Source organism: Malurus melanocephalus, unplaced genomic scaffold (assembly GCF_030028575.1).
Source record: "Malurus melanocephalus ecotype Western Australia unplaced genomic scaffold, MMel_1.1 scaffold_196, whole genome shotgun sequence".
Taxonomy (NCBI): Eukaryota; Metazoa; Chordata; class Aves; order Passeriformes; family Maluridae; genus Malurus; species Malurus melanocephalus.
The window spans coordinates 944,959-965,853 of record NW_026623428.1 but is presented as its reverse complement, the minus strand read 5'-3'; the positions used below and the strand labels follow the sequence as shown (position 1 = coordinate 965,853).

The 20,895-nt window shown below is 38.6% G+C and overlaps 1 protein-coding gene across 1 annotated transcript in view; it reads left to right on the top strand.

Moving 5' to 3' along the window:
- Window positions 1–20,895, top strand: part of ARHGEF3 (Rho guanine nucleotide exchange factor 3) — a 95,528-nt gene that overhangs the window by 7,419 nt on the left and 67,214 nt on the right. Inside the window, 1 exon segment of the mRNA XM_057373403.1 lies at window positions 4,761–4,856. Within this exon segment, the coding sequence (XP_057229386.1) occupies window positions 4,761–4,856 (96 nt within the window).

Genomic DNA, 20,895 nt, shown 5'->3' with positions numbered 1-20,895 from the left:
AGGCAGTTAGTAAAGAACTGGGTAATGGCCTCTTTAGAGATGTTGCACTGCATCTGCTATCTGGTAATCAGCTCTTCAGGATTTTTGAGCATAAAGACATTTGCTTCAGAGAATGACAGTGGGTAATGCATTTGTTTTCTGTGTAGTAGATGCCCATTGCTGCAAATTACATAGTGATGCTGCTGCCTTGGTTTTCATTAAAAAGAATAACAGTTTCTGCATTGAGGATTCTTAGAGCTCAGAAAAGGGTTTTTCCTTACAGTTCTCTTATCAACTAAGTATAACAAGATAGTATTTCAACAATGCCAAGCATTTTAGTGAGGGTGAGGAACTGTGGGAACATGTTTCATCAGAAGATATTAATTATTTTTGCTTTAACTGCAGTGAACAGCTGTTGAATGATATGTTATTTTTTAACTACTGTTACTGCAAATATCTTGTCTAGAGATATAAACAGGGAGTGGAGGGAAAGGCAAAAAATATTTTTAGCCTGAGGTTCAAAGTGTATCTATACTTTGTAACACAAGGGGAAGGGGGTAAAAGAAGAGGAGGAGAAAATGGGCTTCATGTAGGAAATAAATTTTTACGAGATTGGCTAATTCTTACCCCATTCTTCTAGATGTAAGTCACAGGTTTGAGCTTGTGTTGTGTTGTGACTTCAATACTTGTCTTGAACCTTTTTGTGTTCAAACTACCCTGCAGTGCTGTTTGGTGCAGGTGTTCAGGGCTCGCTGTGCTGCACTGGAGCCTTTCCCCCTGTTTTGTTTTTGTCCACTCAAGGRCAGAGCACTTACAGAGCTCCCAAAGTTAAACACAAATGAATAAAATATACTTAAATATARCACACTTGTCAGTATTTGAGCTAGTGGCTTATCACTGCTAAGCTTTTCTCCACCATTCTGTGGTGTAAGAATCTACTGTAAGGCAGATGGCCTGATMAGGCTTCAGTTAAACAGATTTAATGTTTTTAATGGGAGCACAGAAGAGGTAAYATAGGAGAATTTCGGGGTACGTGTTTCATTCTGGGGACTCCAGTGTTAAGCAACCTATACTTGGTCACAGAAGACTAAGTATTCTGAATTTCAGATGTCTCCTCAAAACCAGCAAGGATGTTTCTTCAAGGCTGTTTGCTCAATATGATAGAGACAGTAGTGTTAAATATAGGTGCTATAAATAAACTCTTTGACATTGTTTTCCTATGTTTTTGTTCTGCAATTGCCTTTTGCCCATTTCCTGCTGTTACAGCACAGCACGATCTCTAGGACAACACCTAATTCAACTGTGTGTCCCTCATTTGGAGCAGGCAAGGTTCAGTGTGCAGAGGCTGAGGAACAGAATCTGAGCAACCTCTTAATTTAATATTCATTGACTTGTCTTGGCATCTGGCTTCAAGTTATTTAGAAGGAAGATGATAGATTTATTTTCCTCCTTCAAGTTTCATCATGAACCTTGCCTTGCCATAAAGTTCAAGTCCAAACAGGAGTTGGATGGTGATATAGAAAGAGGCACCTGTGAACAGCATATTTTTTTCCTGAACATCATTCTTTTGCTGTTACTGGAGGCTAGTGTTAATATTCTGATTGTGTGTATAAATCTTTTTTAAAAACATATACAAAATTTTCATTTGCTGATTTAGCTTTTGTTTTGTGTGGCTCACTTTGAATATAWGCTTTATTTTTTTGAGAGTATAAGCCTTACAATTTTCTTTCCACAAAACAAAATTCAGTTTTATTTCAGACCTACTGAAGCTGTTTGTGTTCACTTGAAATATGTCCATAAAACATTCTTAATGCTTACAAATATATATCTTCCTTGTAGGTATTTAAATAATTTATTTAATTWAAAAAATATTCTCAAGAAAGGGTCTTAAGTGAAGTCTGTGGCACATTAGTAAGGAGAGAATYTACAGGCTGAGAATTTTTCACTGAAATTACTTTCAAGTAAGAGAAGGAGTAATATTTGGTATCCATGGCTTTGTAAAGTGTTGACAGATACCCATTTTCCGTTTGCCATTTAGAAACGAAAAGCTTTTGGTGTTTTGACAAGGTCATAAAACTTGTCAGTGTTGTGGGGATCAGCTGTTTAATTACCTGCTGCTCCTGGTAGAGAGTGAAGAAGGACCTGTGTAGACCTGTTGACAGGAGCAGTGTGACAAAAGAGTATCCCTGGAGCTGCACTGAGTCACTGCTGTCCCACCTCCAGAGCGTGGCTGGGGAGAGCTGCTGGATGGCAACCCCTGCCCTCCGAGCCCCGGCRGTGCCCTCCAAACCATCTCCACAGACAGTAACCAAGGAATATGATTTGAAAGAAGCTGATGTCAATGACCAATACAGGCTCATACAGACAAAAGTCACTCAAGGTGCACCATGTGCTGCTGCTGTCCTCAGATATTGGGCTGGGAATGTGAGGCAGTTGAGAAGTTTGACAAAATGTATTCCTCTCAGTATTTGTGTGCTTTTCTTTTGCAGGCCATCTGAGAACATAAATTGGGTTAATGACGTATTTCATTTATTTTCTGTTAAATCAATGTCRACCTGTATCATCGATTGTTCATAGAAAATAATAACACAGTAACTTTTATCACTTCTGTCCTCTGCTTTTTCTGTAGTTTGAGTGTGGAAGTCTCAGTGCASAGAAATGTGTCGTGTTGGCTTGGATATTTCCAAGGATAAGGAGGAGAGTGCTGAAAACAGCTTGAACAGTTGAACAGTCTGCAGTACATTGAACAGTTGTACTGCTCTAGTGCCAACTCACAAGTGAACAGTGGAGGTTGTACTTTTTTTTTTTCTGGAATGGCAACCTTGTGGTTTTGTAATCTGAATCTTTCACCTTCCAACTTTGAGAGTTAATGGACTGCTTCTAACCTTGCCCTGAACCGTTGATCTTACTGCTATGGGTGACTGTAAGAGGAGGTAAAACTCATGTTGTCATAACTTGTGTGATCATTGAAGCATTTGGGCTTTCCCTACGTTAAGAAATTGCTTCCTTAAAAAGGGGCACTTGGCAGCAGATGTTAAGTATGGACTCCTGCAATGTTGCTTTAAAATATTTTGAAGAACAGCTCTCCTCTTCCTGTGCTACTATAGAGAACCAAGTAGTGATACAGTTTTCAACACATGTTGCTGCTGAGCCAGTTTTAGAATTACTAATCCTTTGTGTGGATTTGTTTGGTGGGGTTTTTTTGTTGTTGATTTGGTTTGAGTTTTTGTTTTGTGTTTGGTTTTGCTGTTTTTACTTTACTTTGTTTTCTTTGTTTTTTGTTACTTTTCATTTCTTCCAAAATGACCCACTTGAGAATCAGGAATAAATTTGAGGTCAGGCACTGATCCAAAAAGAGGTCTGATGGCTGAGTCTCTGTTCCTGCCCTCACAGAGGTGAGGCTTTTGTTGTTTTCCCTTTTGGATTAGTTTTTCTGGTCTCTAGAACAAGATTGCAAGAAAGCAGTTTGCCCAGAAATCCATTCTGTTTGCTCTGACAGGTCAGTGCCACAGGCTCTGTTCACAGCAAGGGGCTGGCAAAAGCAAGACATTAATGTCAGTAAGGACCAAAGTTTGGTTGCTGGTCCTGGGGCTTCTGTCTGATAAACATGCTTGCCRGGGCTGTTAATCTACACTGTCATGGGCAGAATTTTCAAACCAACGTGGGCATTCTCTTCAGGGCATTTATTTTGTGTAGGTTGGCCTTATCTACCTGCCAGTGATGGGCCCTGTGCTCAGCTTTTCATGTGTCTCTGAAATCTGCCTAGTCAGAYTTTGACCCAGGTTTCACACAGGTTAAACCAGCTTTTTAATGGTTCTCTATACCTTCTKGAAAAAAGTAAGGGATTATTATCTTGACAAGCACAGCCTTTTTTCTGGTTATATTCTAGCAGGTATTAATTAATATACAGTTGAGCCTGATTTCTGTTAAACAATTATGTCTTGTGCTGATCACAATAGAAACCAGGTGTCAAATTAAGTTGAATAAGATGATTTTGATGGCTAAAAATATCCCCTCTCCTCCCCGCTTTTTAAAAGAAAGCAGGGGTGGAGGTGGGGGGAAAGCTGTAGGGCTCAGAAGTTTCAGTTTAACATTTTGGATCCTGTTACTAAAAAATAATTACTGTTTCATGGTGGAATTAACTTGCTTTTTGTAGAGTCTTCATTTGTTCTTGCCCTGCAAGTCATTTACTGGAAACTTATTTGACCATATAGACCTTTTGGAAATGATGTAACTTGGGAATTGCTATTGCCAGCACTGGAATATATCTGTGCTGTTTTAGAGAGGGACTTCAACCATGAATGAATTATTTTCTGCAAATCAGCAAAGTATGATCTTAAGTTATTAAAACATGCTAAAATGCTTCTGTAAATCTTTACATGTCAGAGATTGAAATTTTCTCCCCCGTGTTGCGTGTATGGATCGTTCCACAGCAGTGCAGACTGTTGCTGCTGCTCTGAATTAACAGAACTGCCAGGATGCACAGCCCTGGATCCAGGCTTGCTGACATCAACTCTCTTGGCATGTGTTCAGAAGGGTAAACAGAAGACAATCAGTGTTGGGTTTGGCATAACTAGCAAGTCCATAAAACTGCCAAATCCTTCTCAGTGTATTCATCCAATTAATCCCATTGATGTAGGACATTTACTTAAATGAGTAAAACATACTGTATTTGGTCTTTAAAAGTTCTTGTCTTAAAGTTTCAGTTTTYGACTTGATTACTAACGACAATCTTTACTTAAATAGCATTTTTCTTGTTTTTTGATGTTATTCTTTTATAGAAAAAAAATGAATTCTGAAAGCTCRGCCCTTACTATGAGTAGCCCTGCTGTAATAAACCAGTGTGCCAGAGGAGGAATGGAACAAGAAAAAATTTGGTAAGCTTTACTTCTAATTTTCTAAGAGGTTAGTAGACAGCAATATTAGCAGATGTAATTTGAAAATTAAGTAAAATAATTATTTGTTGTAGCTGGTACATTAAGTCTGCATTATTTAATAATAGAGAAGGAAAACAGCAAATAATTTTTTATTTTTATTTTGAGTTTTAACAGATGACATGGTACATGGTGTCATGGGGGATGGGCAGTGGAAAMACTCCTGTTCCCTTCAGCAGTGCACCAGTTGTGCTCAGAGAATCTTTCAATATGGCAAATATTTTAATTTCCCAATGCTGGTACCAGTACCTTCAGTGCCATGGGTCTCCAGAGATTCCTGCCCTGGGAGATACTACAAAGTCAACAGTTTCTACTTCGTGTATATAAAAAATWTTACTGTTTACTGGAGGAAAAAAGCAATTGCAATGTTAAATGGTAGATGTGGACAAATACTTACTCTTCATAACAATTTTTTTGGGTGAAAATTGCTGCAGACKATGCAATTTTAGCACCTGGTTTGGTGTTTTCATGAAGGGAGCAGGGTGTTGAAAAGACTTTGAGACTATTCCAGGTGGGTTATTGAGAGCCTTTTGTKGAGAGCCTGCTGKTTTTTACTTGCTGTTGTTTTGTAGGGKTTTTTTACATTATTTATTTATCACRTGGCAAGCWACCAATAAATTCATGACAGGAAGCATGWTACCTATATGGACAAAAAGCTACTTACATTGTTTTTGTAGTCTTAGAAATAATCTTGAAAAGCTAAGAAATTAAGGAAATATTAGCAAATGAATGTTCTGTTTCCTGTTGCATGGTTGCCAGGAAAAAAAAATTTTTTGCTTTGGTTTTTATGTAATATTGAATTATAGTACCTGACAGTAGCTCTCTGGAACATTCTCAACAAAATCTTTGGATGAAAGGGCAGGATGAGGAAGACCTGTGGGCTTCCCTTTTGACTCAAAAGTCTACCAAGGGGTGGGAAACTGACACAAACACTTTTTGTTTGTATCTTTTGCTGGGTTTTATATCCTGCTTGTGGTATTGATCTGGGGACAGTTCTGTTTAATATCTTTATCAATAATCTGGGAGAGGGGATCAAGAGCACCCTCWGTAAATTTTCAGATAACTCCAAGTTGGGTGGGAGTGTTTGATCTGCTGGAGGGTAGACAGGCTCTGCAGAGGGGTCTGAACAGGCTGAATCAATGGGACAAGGCCAGTGGTATGAGGTTCAATAAGGTAAAGTGATGGGTCCTGCCTTTGGGTCACAGCAACTCCCTGCAGAGCTCCAGGCTGGGAACAGAGTGGCTGGAAAGCTGCCTGGCAGGAAAAGATCTGTGGGTGCTGGTTGACAGTAGCTGAACATGAGCCTAGGTGGCCAAGAAGACCATCTAAAATAATGGGGTTTTGTTCTGGGATTCTGTGAATACTAGAGCTGAATGAACATTATTTTTCTCAGCCCAATAAAGTGCAATGATGCATTGCCTTACTGCATTGTTCATTGATTGCTGTTTATTCATTGCCTGATCCTTAGAACTTATTTACATTGTGATGGTTCTGGGTTTATTTTCATGAAAATGTGAGTATTGGTAAGGACTGGTGTGAGTCAATGCAAGAAATGTCTACTGTTAAAAGTGATAGTGTAAAATATTCAATTAAGTCAAAAGTCTCCACAGAAAAAAAGCCCTGAGCAAGACCTTATCTAGCATTTARACATCACTTATGATGCATGTAAAAGGCTTTGATGTTGCATAAGGCCCCCTGAAAACAGAGGGGAGAGTAAATAATTGACTGATTCCCAGTTACCCTGTACAGCCATTTACCAAGTCTGCCATTCTGGTTCACCAGTGTTTCATATCTGCATAGTTTGGTGCTTGTACAAGGTGAAAAAATAATCAAATTCTCAAACTTGCAATGCTTCACTTGCTTCTGTTCCTCCTCTCTCCCCTACATAATCAAGATTACAGCAGCAGAAGAATGGTGGTAGTAGCARAAGTGTGACTGCTCTGAAGGTCTGGTAACTGCAAGGTATCAGAGCAGAGTTTGTGTGTGAACCAAATTGAGCTGCTCCTGATAAGCAGGAACGCTGAGGAGCTTGGTGGATTGTCATAACATCACCAGTATCAGCTGTCGGAGTTGGTGTGGAATTGTGTTGAACAAATCAAGCCTTGAGAGCCTTGAAATTGTAGAAGCTCTTGATTTGGCAGATTGTCGCTTTCTTAATGTTGAAAATTGCAAGCAAGGAACTAAAGATAAGGGAGCAACTGGGAACTGTGTCAATTCATCCACGCTTTCTGTGAAAGTAGCTGGCTGGCACTTTGTTTTTCAAAACAAATATGCAGGAAAATTGGAAGTTTTCCAGGTTTTGTTACTGTGTGTGGATTTGTAACACGCTTCAGCTAGGCTGGATCAAATCTTGCTAGTCACTCCTTCGTCATGTTACTTAGGATTAAGTCAGGAAGTATTTAATACTTTTAAAACTAATAATTGAAATTTGGGGCTCTTGATAGCTCATGACAGAGTTTGTGGTGCCTTGGCTTTCCATTTCTGTCTTCAAATACCTGCCATGTTCCTTACCAAGTATGCAGTGTTCTGCTATTTCTATAAACTTCTGACAAACTTTTCATCACTTTTAGACCAAATTTCTCTGAAAATTGTCCATGTTACRAATAAATAAATCCATAAATCTCAAAAATAACCAAACAAGCAATGTTATATGTGGACTGCAACACATTCTGACTCTGAACTTATGACTTGGCTTAAACTGAGTTTGAGGACAGAAACTTCTTTAAATCTTTTCTTCTTTGTTTTTGTCTTATGCTGTAACAGATTGTTTTTGTTTCAGCTTTTCTTTCTAATCTGAGGCTGGTGACTTTCTGGGGCAGGGGAGCTATTGAAACTCCAGTGTGTGTAGTGAGAAGGAAGACATGCTTAAATACTGAATTTAGATATTGYGAAAACTTATTGTAAACCCAGCTACCTTATTGCATACATTGACAGAGAACAGCTTAGTGTCATATCTTAGTATGCACGTCTGAAAACTCTTTGTAATGGAAAAAGTAGTTATTCTGGAGYGTTGTGCAATTTATATTTGAAGCACTTTAAAAAAAATCATCTGTTCAAGAATGAAATAGAAATAACAGGGTCTACTGAGATTAAAACTATACTTGGATGATGTCCCCATGACTGAGTAATATAGGAAAGCAATGGTGAGCAGCTGAAAATTTGCATCTTCAGGAGGAAGTTGTAGATACCACACGGTAGTGGTTACCACACAGGTGTTACCTGAATGACTGTGCTTTTAATCACATCTTTTAAAGAGCCCTTCTTCCTCAGTGAGGATCAGAATAGAGCAGTTAAATTGCTGCATGCTGTGGCTCAGAGACAGACAAGTGCACAAGCTGACTCTTAGCTTGTGTGGGAAGTCAGGTTTCGTGACAATAAATCATMATGTCTCTGTTGCAGCTTTTGCCAGCTGCTAGTTGATGAAGGAAGAATTATGTGTCTGGAATTACAGTAAGGAGAGAAACAAGTTTCACAACTTTCCCTGKTTCTCCTAGATCCTTTAATCAGTAGGAATGAGTCATCCTGAAGAACTGAATTAAACTGGCTCTAGTCAAGTGCAGTTTAACTGCAGATGTTTGATTACAAAAGGCACATGCATGTTTGGGGAATACAAGGTTACAGTGTGTGCAAAAAGGAAGCCCCATAAATTACAGATTAACACTTTAGATAGCTGGATAAAATCAATCTTATCTGTGAGAGGCCTTGAATTAGTTGCTTTCTAGTAATGTTTTATTACAAAGAGAGAAAATGCTTTTCTTGGAAAGCTCAAAAATAYTCAGGATAGCTAGCATAACATACCAATTATGAATGACTACTTTTAATAAAGCAGGTAAATATTTACTATATATGTATTAAATCACTTCTATCTTACCTAATGTCTCTAGTTTATTTAAAGTACTTCTCTGCCCATAAAAGGAGTAGTGGAATTGGAAATTGTTACAAGGGAATCACTTGCATTGGTACTTGCAGCCTGAGAGCAGTCCCTTAAAGGAAGTGGCTGAAGATTCAGGAGAGTGACGTAGGACATGGAGAGGGTGACTCACGGGGCTCTGAACACAGCCACAAACAGGGAGAGATGACAATGTGCTGAAATGGTTAAAGTAAGTGCACTCACCAGCTGCTGACTTTGCCTCATGCACACACGAAATGGGCTTTGTAGCTGAAGAAAATATGCCCAAGAGGCAAGTACAAGTTTAAACATATGTTCAGTCATCATGTCTTACAAAACTAAGTATGGATTGCATTTCCTCATCCTGGATGGGATCAAAACCCTCTTGCTTGCTGCCTTGAGAGAGAAAAGCTCCGGGGCTGCCCCCGGCCCGAGCCCACGAGGTGGCAGCCTTGGTTCGGGTGAGCGCCTSTGCTCGGTCCCTCTCTGGTGTCTGGTTGTTGTTCTCCTTCCCCCTTCCCACCCTGCCCTTACCTTTTTCTGTGATCTCATAAATAGCAGCAGAGGTGAGCTACCGATTGCCTGTTTAAAAACCACCTTACTAAGCTATGGCTGCTGCTTGTAGGTGATATTTGGTGGGTTTTTTTGCAGGGGGTTAATTTTTTTTCTTCTTTTGGGTCAAAGGTCATCACTCACTAGATTCCCAGATAAAGCTGTAATCTGCACCTTTTGTATGTCATTACATTGTCTTTAGGTCATACTGCAAATAATTTTTGTTGTCTCTTAAAACATTTGATGCATACTTGGCTGCATCTTGGGCTCTACCTGCTTTTTCAGTGTAACAGGTCTCTATTTTAACTGAGGGAGGAACGTACAACAAACACTTCTGAAATACCTGTTTGGTTCCAGTTGAATGTCAAGAAATTTTTATCCAAGTAAAAGGTGATGCCATCTTTAGGCTGCCCTCAATGGTATTTTGTTTATGAACGTGTTAGTGAAYAGGCTGGTGACACAGCTTTTGTACTCTGACAAATAAATTGAGTGTTCACAGGGAGTRTATAGAGGGAGTGAAATGCATTTATTTATTAGAGAGACGAAGAATGTTTTAAAACTATAATTTTGAGTTACTTTGATGTAGGAAAGGAGTGTAAAACTCTGTCAGTCCACCTGTTTTTTTAAGGTATCTTTTTGTATTCTTCCCTATGGATTATCCTGGTGAAATCTAGAAAATAAATTTAGGAAACAATATCACTTTTGACTCTGTGAGTAACTCTTTTGGCTGGAGTAGGAATCACTGGAACTGACAAGATGAATCTGTATAGCTTTACGTAAGGAACCAGGCTTTCATGTTTTGGTACTTTTTTTTTTTTCATTTTTCACCTCTGTGAATAATAACTAATACCCCTATGGAGGGAGACCTAACTCAGGTTTTGGTCCTTTGTAAGCTGAGATTATGGTTATAGAGGATCAAAATGTCTCCTTCAGTACTGTCTTGCAAACATCAAGTAAATGAGTAAATAATTTAGAACAAAGGTGAAATTTGTCATCTATCCTAATTTTTATTCATGCTGTGGAACTTAATTTTCTTATTCTGGTATACAGCATCTTGCTGTATTTTCTCTTCTTTTTTTTTTTTTTTTTTTTTTCTAATTGCTGCTAATTGCTTTGAAACACCTTCTTTCTCTGTGTATGTGTATATGCATGTGTCTATATGAAGTGTGGCATTTTTTATGATTAAAAAAAAATTCTTAGTGATCTACTACTGATAACCATCTGTTTCCTGTACGCTCACCCTGCTTCTCTTTTAGAGATTCTTGTCCTCAGTCATGATTACTTTTCACTAAGGCTCCAGAATATGTTCTTATAAGCAGTCTGTTGCTATTTTATACCCTTGTTCAACATGTATTACTGTTGAATTTATGATTAATACCCTAATACTGGTAGGAGRACACTTCCCCTCCTTTTCTCCTTCCCCCCAGAGGAGTTCTTAGATGTGCTTAGTTAATTCTCTGACTGTAGAGGGAGCTGGTGATAAAGTTTTTAAGGAAAACGAACGGTATTTCTTTGAGAATATTTATGCAGTGTTGTATTTGGAAACAAAAGATCAGAAACAGAAGGCTGATTTGTAATTTGTTGTTTCCTTTGCGGGGGAGGGAAGGCTGGAGGGTGTGTGAAGTGGTTAAATTACCTGCRTTTTCCTGTGGTCCTGAAAATTTCTGCAGGTAAGTGTTGTAAGAGACAATGATTTGAATAATGTATCTTTCAAGCTGAATACATTTGGTCACCTGTAAATCTCTGGGACACAAGATTGCTTTTTTGTATTGGGTTGTCATTCCATTGCCTTAAAACTAGGAAATTCCTCAGCTAAAGCTGCAGATTTGCTTCTTTTGATGTGGAAAAAGAAAAACTATGTTAATAGAAATAGCTTATATTAAGGTCATTATGAGCAGAAACTCGCTAAAAATATGTGGCTAAGATACCTGCAAATATTTCAGAATATCCTCTTATGTTAGTTAGTAAGAAGAACTAATGTTTTTCTTCCCTGACTTTGAACTTAATTATTATTGAAAGAAGCATAAATTAAAAATTAACCTAACATATTGGTGGGGATAGAGGTTGTTTGTTGTCACCTGTCAGGCCTTGACTCAATGGTGAATGCCAGGAGCTAATTGTATTTTCTGAGCTGTTCAGTTAGTTATGTCCTCAATTAAAAAAAAAGAAAAAGTTTCTAAAGTTGTTTTTTAAAAGGGCATTCAATTATTACTGTGCTTCTGAGTGTGGAGAAGATTTTGTTTCAAAGACTGGTTTATCACTGCAAAGTGCACCAAAAAGTAGGAGTTCTCAGTTTTTCTCTCTTGGGGTCTTCCCAGCCCCACTCTGGACAGTGCAGTAAGATAAATGTGACTCTGTTTTGAAAGCTGCATAATGTGTTTCCATACCACAGATTTAAATGCAAGTAGTATACGATTAGATAGATAAAAAAGGAGAAAAGTTGCACTTAGATTTTTGATAACAGAGGTCTCTTTGCACTTTCATTAGATACATTCACATCTGTAACTTTACAACACATTATTTATTACTACAACAGAACTAGATCTGGCAGGTTGTACCTGGGCATGCTTAGGCACATTTCCCTCCCTCTCAGATCTGCTGTTTCTCTAACTCAGGGCAGGGAGTGAATCACACTAAGCTACAAATCAGTAAAGGATTTGTGTCAAAGTGCAGACAGGGAAAGTCATGATGTGCTTTTATTGTATGTACCCTGGTACATAGGCACCTTTTCTGTCCCATCCGTTAGATTTCCTAACTCTGGAGTTTATTTCTTCCCCCAGATATCATCCTTTATCTAAAGTACCAATTGACCCAAGGAAGTCTTTTATCTTTCTCCCCTGGGCTGTGTTATCCGGGAGGCACTCCATGACAGAAAAGAAAATTGTGGGAAATATCCAGCAATCTCTATACAAGTAAAGAAGAAAGCAGGGCTAATTTATCATTAAACTTTGAAATTTATTTGATAATCTGCTTGTTTATTTTTCCTGGAATAACAAAATGGTAATAAACTGCTCCAGCTCTTGCCTTCCATTCTGCTAGAATATGATCTTTTTGTTCTCTTCTTTGGGGTAGGAGAGGAGTGAGGCAGTCGAGCTTTGGGAATCGCTGCCCTTGGTTGTTCGTGGGATGCAGATCCGCGCTCTGCCCCGCGGGGGCCGCTCTTCCCCGCCAGGACCTGCCCACCTTGGGGTTGTTTCCTTTTTTCAGAATGTCATGGTTTCATTCACTTCAAACACTTCAAACTTTCAAACACTTGCTGGTGTTTGTCTTTTGTTTTGAAGGACTGAATATTTCAATACTTTGATTCATGTAGTCTTTTAGTATCTGTATCAAGGTGTGGAAAAGGTAAATTCTTTAGCACCAGAACCATTTCTTAATTTGCTCTCTGCAGGTTATACGTGCCTGGTTTTGCTCATGGTGTGTGTGTGGTGCATGGATAAGGGCTGGACTTTTGACCAGMAGTGCCCTTGAGGGCTGTAGGTGTGCTTTGCAGAGCTTTCCTTTGTCAGCTACAGCAGGTTTTCTCTTGCAGCTCCTAAGTAGCCTGTTTGCAAGARGAAAACTGTGGCATGTCCTCTGACTGTACACTTAGAAAAACTGGCTACGGTAACTTTGTAGTCAAAAACGGAATAGTGATTTCTTACATTCCTCAGCTAATGTGCAACTTCATGTAAGTGAAGCAGCTGTCCCTGCCTCCCTGAGGAGCACAGGCTGTGAATGTTTAGCTCTTGTACAAGTAGGATGYGGTCGTGATTTTCTCATACCATGTTCCTGCCTCAGACCTTTCAGCAATTGACTTGTACCTACAGAAACATGATTGTCATAAAGGGCAGGTAGGAAGATTGGCCAAAGACTCCAGAACTGACAAAAACTTGGTTTGRGTTCTGAATCTCTGGTGTTCTAATTTAAAGGGAATGGTCTTGTGTTGAATTCCATCGAAGTTYCTGAACATTATTTCCTTGCCCATTTCTAATCAAACTGTTTTCATTGGTGATTAAAATAATACTTGRTAGTCCCCAAAACTGTCTAATCCAYAATGAGGTCACAGWAGATTTAGGATTTTGCATCTGCTGGGTGAATAGATGAAAATAGTTTGTAGTCTGGTGAAGCAATGAGCTGAGTTTTCCCCGAGGAAGTGTCAAGCTGTTTTCTCAGCCTAACCCAGCACTATGGAAATTGCTCAGGTAGACAACATTGTGGTGCTGCAGAACAAGATTTGGGATCAGTGTGGATGCCCATTGCCTTGCTTTGTTACAGACTTAATCAAGCGGAAATTTAAACAAAGCCCATGATTTTTTTTTTTTTGTTTACAGTGCTAAACTGTGTAGGAAAACAAGCTSATTTATTCAAGTGTCTGTATTTATTTGAAATATCTAAAATTTCATGGTTTTTTCACAATACTTCCTACATGTTTTGGGATTTCTGTAAGAACACAAAGGATTTTTTTGTGTGTGAAGTTGTAAAAATGTAGTAACACCCACTTCTTATTATGTGTTAATGTCTATTAGGCATTGCAATTGGTGTGCAAAGATTGACACTCCTGATCATGCTTACAATAAATGCTGTGGTAATTTAATRCCTTAATAGCCTTTTAGCAATCAGTTGCATCTCAAATGCACTATAGGGTAATTTTTTTTTGTTAGCTGAGGCTTTTGCTCACAGTAGAACTCTRTTACAAGTGTACTGCAACTCTGTTTATGTTACACTGAAGCAGATGTACCAGTTTTAATCAGGTTTCCATTTAAAGTTTACTCAAAAATATTGTGATGCTTATTTTTCTGCATTTTTTTCACAGTGCAGTTGAGTTTAGTGATCATCTTAAAGCTCTTTGTTTACACAGTTTTGGTGACAATATCAGATACGTGTTAATGTTTGTGGATAAGGTTTAACATTTAATATTTTTCACTTGTTAGTAATTTTAAATATTTCTCTCTTGAGAAGAGTCACCTGATTCCATGAACTTGGAGAAAAAGTAATTTCATTTTTTACCCAAGTAGGGTGGTTGATTCATTATGATAATTTAAAGAATAGGCTTTTTTTTTTTTTTTTCTCCCATTCCATAGATTTACTTGAAGRAAAAAGGTTATGACACATTTTGAGTTTAAAGGTCCAACCAAATCTTTTGTCTTTCTCAGTAGGACATCAAAAGGGCATGGCAGCTCAGAGTTCTGAAACCATTTACTTAGCTTTTCAAGGTACCTAAACAAGACAGACATGCAGAAAGGTGCATGTGTGTGGTTTGAATTTTCTGGTTTCCTCAGGAAATGGCTGCTTATGACTGCTGTTGGTCTTGCCAGCAACTTTTGAAATCATTGCCTAGTTTCRTGTTTTAGAAGATATAAAAAATATCAGAGCACATAACCTTCAGTTTTAACATAATTGAGGGGAGAGATCTCAGTTAGTACCTGCATGACAAGGGAGGTCCCCAAAGAGCTTGGCCATTTTCATCCTTTGTAAAGAACTCTGGCACAAGTGTTGCCCTGAGCTGACTGCAGCCCTGGCAGGAGGGCATAGAGGKGGCGAGTGCTGAGGTGTGGGACATGGCTCTGGGACTGCTGTCCCTGGAAGGCCCTTCCTCAGCTGCCCAGCAGAGTCTGTTTGGGCGGTGTTTGCAGCAGCAAGGTGATGTTCTGCTGTCACCACCTCTGCTGTCACCACCTCTGCTGTCACCACGTGTGGTCAGTGCTAAACCTCTGATCGTCAGTTCTGGTTGAGATCATGAGGTGCCGCCTCACCCCATGCCATGCATATGATGAGAGTGCTGCTTCACCTCTCTCTGGTGCCACCTTGGTCTCTTGCAGGTGAGAAAGCAGCTTTTGTCTTCAATGTTCATCCTGAACAAAGAGCCCATACTGGAACCTCAGACTTGCAAATTTGTTCTTCATTGCTGTGCCCCCTCTCCCAAGTGGTTGACTCATCAAATTGCTGCATATCTATTGTTCCTCGGTTTGACTTGTCAGGGTTGGGAGATCTGCCTGTAGGGCTCTTAGATAACATCGTCAGCAAACCTCAGTGCAGCCTGAAATCCTTGATGTGTGACCCCACTTCAGCTGGAGGTGAGGAGAGTGTCTGCTGAAGTGAATTCTTTTCACATCAGTTGTTTACAGAATCACAGAGCAGTGTTTTTGGTACATTTGAAATGAAAAATCCTGTCCTGAAAGCACAGATAATGTTTTATTAATCAAGAGACATACATAAGTGATTGGAAAAAACCCAACAGGTTGGCTCCAGAAACATACTTTACAGATTTAAAGGGGTAGGATTACTCAGTGATGGCTGCCAACAGTAGCTCTCATATCCATGACCATAAAGGAGATGGTAAATACTTTTGCATCATTATTGATCAAATCGACATCTCTTGTATTTCTTCCCTTGTGGTTTGACTCTCTTACTTCGGCTGCTGTAGTTACTGGGAATGTTGTCCTTGTGTTCCAGTGTAGAGACTGAAAAAGTCTGTTCCCTTGTATTTGTGATTAGGGAGMTTTTCAGATTTTGTAATGAAATATTGCAGTGTGTGTCTCTAATGTACCTTTTTGAAACCCAAATACATTAGTTATCAGCAAAAGTAAGAACAAAGATAAACGTGCTCTGATTTAAAGGTGTGGCRTTAAAAATGTTTCAGAGGAAACACAATAGTGGAGAGTGGTCTAGAAAAAACAAAAAATCTGATGAAAACAAAGAACAAAACTGTGTGCACATGTGCAAGTGCTAATTTCCTGCATTGGTGGCTCATCACTGGTCTACTTTACAGCATAAWTCCCATTTCCTGCCTCACTTCATGTGTTAATGTCTGGTTTTGCAGAGATTGTAATCAAGAAGGAAAGAAAAAACCTTGGAGTGTGAGTATGTARCCATAGAAATAAATTCTATTTTTCATATATACATATATGCATTTTGGAAAAAAAACTAGCTCCAGATATTTCCTACTGATAAATGCACCTTTTATAAGGAATGTTCTTTGACCGGGGACAAAACAAATACATTCAGAGCCATTACTTGTATAATGTTATTTTTAATTATAGGGTTCTGTACTTTTAACAAAATTATTTTAACAAAGTTTCATGTGTGCTCTTTTGAAATGGTCTTGGGCTGAAATTAATGTAGCTAGCATATTTACATTGAAGAGACTAGAAAATCAAGCTCATTGCTGGCAAAAGTAAAGATAAGTGAGTATTTTCTGTCCTGAGTGGGTATTTTCAATGGAGCTTTAATGGCACCACAGTTTCAACAGGTTTGACTCCATTGCTTTCAGGGTTTCTATAGTAATTACTATGGCAACAGTGATGCAGAAAATGTTCCCACGGGAACCCAGCTGTGAATAATAACTAACTGAAAACATTTTGCTTTTGCATCTCAGGTTAAATGTCCCTTCAGTGAAAGTATGGGGGTTTGCTTACTTACTGGAAAGTCATTCTCTTGCATAAAAATCCACATATGTTGACAGGAGTGTCTGGTTTCAGAGCAGAAACRCCTTTGCAATGTATTGCTGAAGTATCAACAGTATCATCCCAAAGACCCATGAAAAGTGTTAGAAACATTAGGTGTAAAATTTGGCACCAGCTTCAAATGTTTTATATTGTAGAGAAACTTCCTAAGCCAAATTTGTAGTACAAAATCTTCTGCCCAGGATCTAAAACTTAGTTTTCATTAGTCATTAACAGTATTAGTCATGATGTAAATTATTTACATAATTCTTGAAGATAAAACTGTTTTGGTGGCCTTCTGACCTCACTATGTAATGAAGGTCAGGATCACACAAGTCACATGGTGGAGGTCAGTATTTGTTGACTTCAGTATCTATTTATAAATTGCCTTCAAAAACTCTGCTGTTTTTTTCAAAAATAAATTTTTCAGTGTTAAATTAAATATCCTGGAAGTGTTTGTTGTTAAATCTAGCTCTCCTTGTACTTATAAACTGGCCTTTGTGCATACAGTTGCCTTATTCATATTTATTTCGCTTTCTTTGAGAACAAAGATAAACCAGTCTGGTGTTTATGATATGAATAAACTTCTAAACTTGAAAGCATTTCAGGGCTTGATTTGGTAGCTTCACTGTCATGGAGTAACACAAAATGCTTATGTTGCTCAGGGGATTTGTGGCCACAAGGAAAAGTTCTAATGAGTTCTATTAAAAAAAGGAAAACTAATAAATATTTAAAAGATTCTGGTAATTATTTTTGAGATCTAAAAAATATGTTAAAGCTGAATAAGAAAATCGTGGAAGGCAGTTTGTTAAATATGAGGAGAAAATAGTTTTCTAAGCCTTGGGGGCTGATAGTTGCTCTTTTTTATGCAACTTAATAGGAATTACTGCACAGATTGAAATGAGACTAAATGGAGGTGAAATTAGTATTTATTTGGACCCCTGTGGTGCACAGTCTGCTAGTGATGCAGGTGAAAGTCTTGCAAGCAAAAATGTGTTTGTAAACCTAAAAGCTACATAGTTTGATCTCAATTATTTTTATCTATGTATCCCATACTGATATCAAATTCACTTCAGATGTTTCAGCTGTGAGTACCTTAAATATTTTGTTGAGTATGGTCATGTTTATTGTACTTACTGGTTTTGGTAATCCAGTAGATTGGGAGTGTTCTTTCCCAGATTTCATTGCGTTCTTGTCTTTAAAACAGCAGCCAAAGGAAAAAGAGAGAAAATAAAGCATGATATGGGATTTTGAAAAAGGAAAATCTAAGTAAAATCTCTAGAAATGGTGAAAGGYTGAAAAAGTTGAAGCTTTGTCCTTCACGCTTGATATAAATATTGCAATCATTCAAAGGTTTTGTTACTGATAATGTGGTGAGGACATGAGGAAATGACAGTGCAAGAGGAAATGGCCTCAAACTGCACTGAGGAGGTTCAGGTGAGACATCAGGAAGAATTTCTGCACTGAAAGGGTGGGGGGGGGCATTGGAATGGGCTGCCCAGGGATGAGGAGAGCCAAGAGCTCAAGAAACAACTGGATGTGGCACTGCCTGCTGTGGTTTAGTTGTCATGGTGGTGAACATCAAAGGTTGGGCTTGATGATSTTGGAAGTATTTTGCAGCCTTAATTATTCTATGAATTTCTGACTTTTCCCCACTGCTTAATACTCTGTTCTTTATTTAACTGACAATGCCAAAGTATGGGAGAATTTCTTTTACCCATGCCATCATAAAATACTTGCTTGCATTCTGAACAGGGTCCCAGAATGCTGCACAATTTAACATTTGGGAGGATTTTTATGTCCAAATTATTGAACTGTATKTGACAAAGTAGCTAAATGGAATTTGCCATGACAGCCTCCAATCCGCTAGGCRTGGTGGGGGGCAGAACTAGTGGAGACAGAAAATTGTGGTATAATTTGACTTTTATGGACAAGTAGTTACTGCATGCTGAAGATAAGTCACGGGCACGGCTGCACCCGCTTGGGAAAGTTTATTAGCTGTGGTGGTGACAGGCTGGCTACAATCTCAAGATAAAATGTTCTGGTCTGTCTGCATGGAGATTGCAGGAGTGGTTCTTGTCGCTCTGTGTAAAACCCTTCAAGCAAGAACAGTCTTGCTCAGTGAAACATTATGCTGAAAGTTAGTCCTCTATAACTGATTGCATTTAATAAAAGCAGATTTCTTTCCTTGACTGACACTGGCTTAGTGCCATAGCCTTGAGATCAAGGTGTGAAAGTATCACTCGGCCCTCTTGTAAAGGTATACAGGAGTGTTTTACTTTTCAACACAGAAAAGTCTCTAAATTGATTGTAATGATCGTATATGACATTTTAGTTACAAACCTACCTTTTATTTTGCCTTTTCAGTTGAAATACAAGCTGCAATGCAGAAAAATTTGAAGTTGCAAATGAAGGATAAGGAACCAGCAGTATAGAAGTTTTAAAATCGTGTGTAGGATTGACTTGCCTCCAGATGTTACTTGTTTTAAATGCTGTTGCCCTCCTTATTCAGTYCTCCTTATCTCTCTGAATGCCTGCTAGTGAATCACAGCTCCACAGGAACTCAAGTTTACCTTCAGAAAGRGCCAGATGAGATAAATCCAAACAAAAAGGGCTTTCAGAACACACCCATTTCCTTTATCAAGAACATGATGTGATGGCACTTGAGTGGATTTTGATAGTGTTAGTAGATTCTCTGTGGTCAAGCTGAAAATGCTGTTTGGGTGGCTTTTGAACAGCTAAGAAATCCCTTGTTTATTTCTCCGTGTGAACTCTTTTTTTTTTTCTGTCTAACCAAATATCCAGTCTTGCTAAACTAAATGTATTTCCCAGCCTTACATATCAGTTTGAAAACAAAACGAAACAGATTTGTCTTTCCTTGAGCATGAGTGTTGTGRTGTTTTTGCCCCGAGGCTTGGCTTTTTCTGACGCTGTGATGATGGGGACATTTAAGCTCTACTATCAGATCTTGTTTTTCCCATGGACCAGAGGATCCTCGCTGGCTGTTGGATGGAAATGAGCAAACATTTCTTTTGAATGAGCAGTTGTTCTCGCTGAGTGTCTCTGAGATATACAAGCAGGGTGAGGTAATGACTAAAAATTAACATGTGTTATTGCCGTTTATTCTTCTGAATATTGTTGAAATGATACAGGAATACTTTTAGCCACATAATTCACAGCCTTACTTTGACTATCTCTTAGCCTTTTACAATATTCATGAAACGGTGATATTTCGTTATAGAAACGTAATACAGGGCTCTTTTCATATCCTCCTCAGCATTAATGCAGCTGTGCCTTTGTCAAACAGCCGACCAGTGTGGGTCCTCCTGTTGGCCACCAGCCAGGGAGTTCTTTCAGATGTGACCAGAGTTCATGTATATCAATGGGGATGCTTTGATAGTGATGTATATTGATGGCATTTGTTGCATTAGCTTGCAATAATTAGAAATGAAGAAATAATTTATGGTTAAAACTTTAAATGAAGTTTGTTATTCTTCAGAAGGTTAAGTATTACATCATTTACAATATCTGATTGTTGGATTGAAATATAGCACTTCAGTCAGCCTTTAGATTTTTTTTTCATATTTCATAAAGATGTTTTTAAATTTTGCAGGAAAGTACTCAAATACAGAAATGAGAAAAACAAGATTTTTGTAGCTTCTTTGGGTTTTGTTAGCGATGGGATATTTTATGGTAGGGTGCACTGGTTCATAGTATAAATAAACACATTCTGAAGAAAGCATGGGAAAAGAGTAGGTGTGTGACAGCTCASTGCTCCGTGTACCTGCTTTGTCTCTGCACAGCCACCTTCACAKGGCTGTTTTTCTTTCTTAATGCGTTTATGCCAGCTCATGACAACAGGACAATAACAGATTATGTTCACATTCAGGAAGTCAGCACAGCAGCTGAAAGTCAGCCACCTCTTTTCTTCTTGGTATTTTTGTTTCTCTCAAGATATGAAGTGTTCAGTCTTGCTCAGCTAAGTGGCCTCCCCACCCCAGTCACCCATTYGTGCTGAGCTCCTGTCTGCAGGATGAGGCCCTGGCGAATCAAACATGCACCCAATCTTTGAGGTACTTTGCCTTTAGCAAGAAAAACCCATCAAGTAAATTCTCCA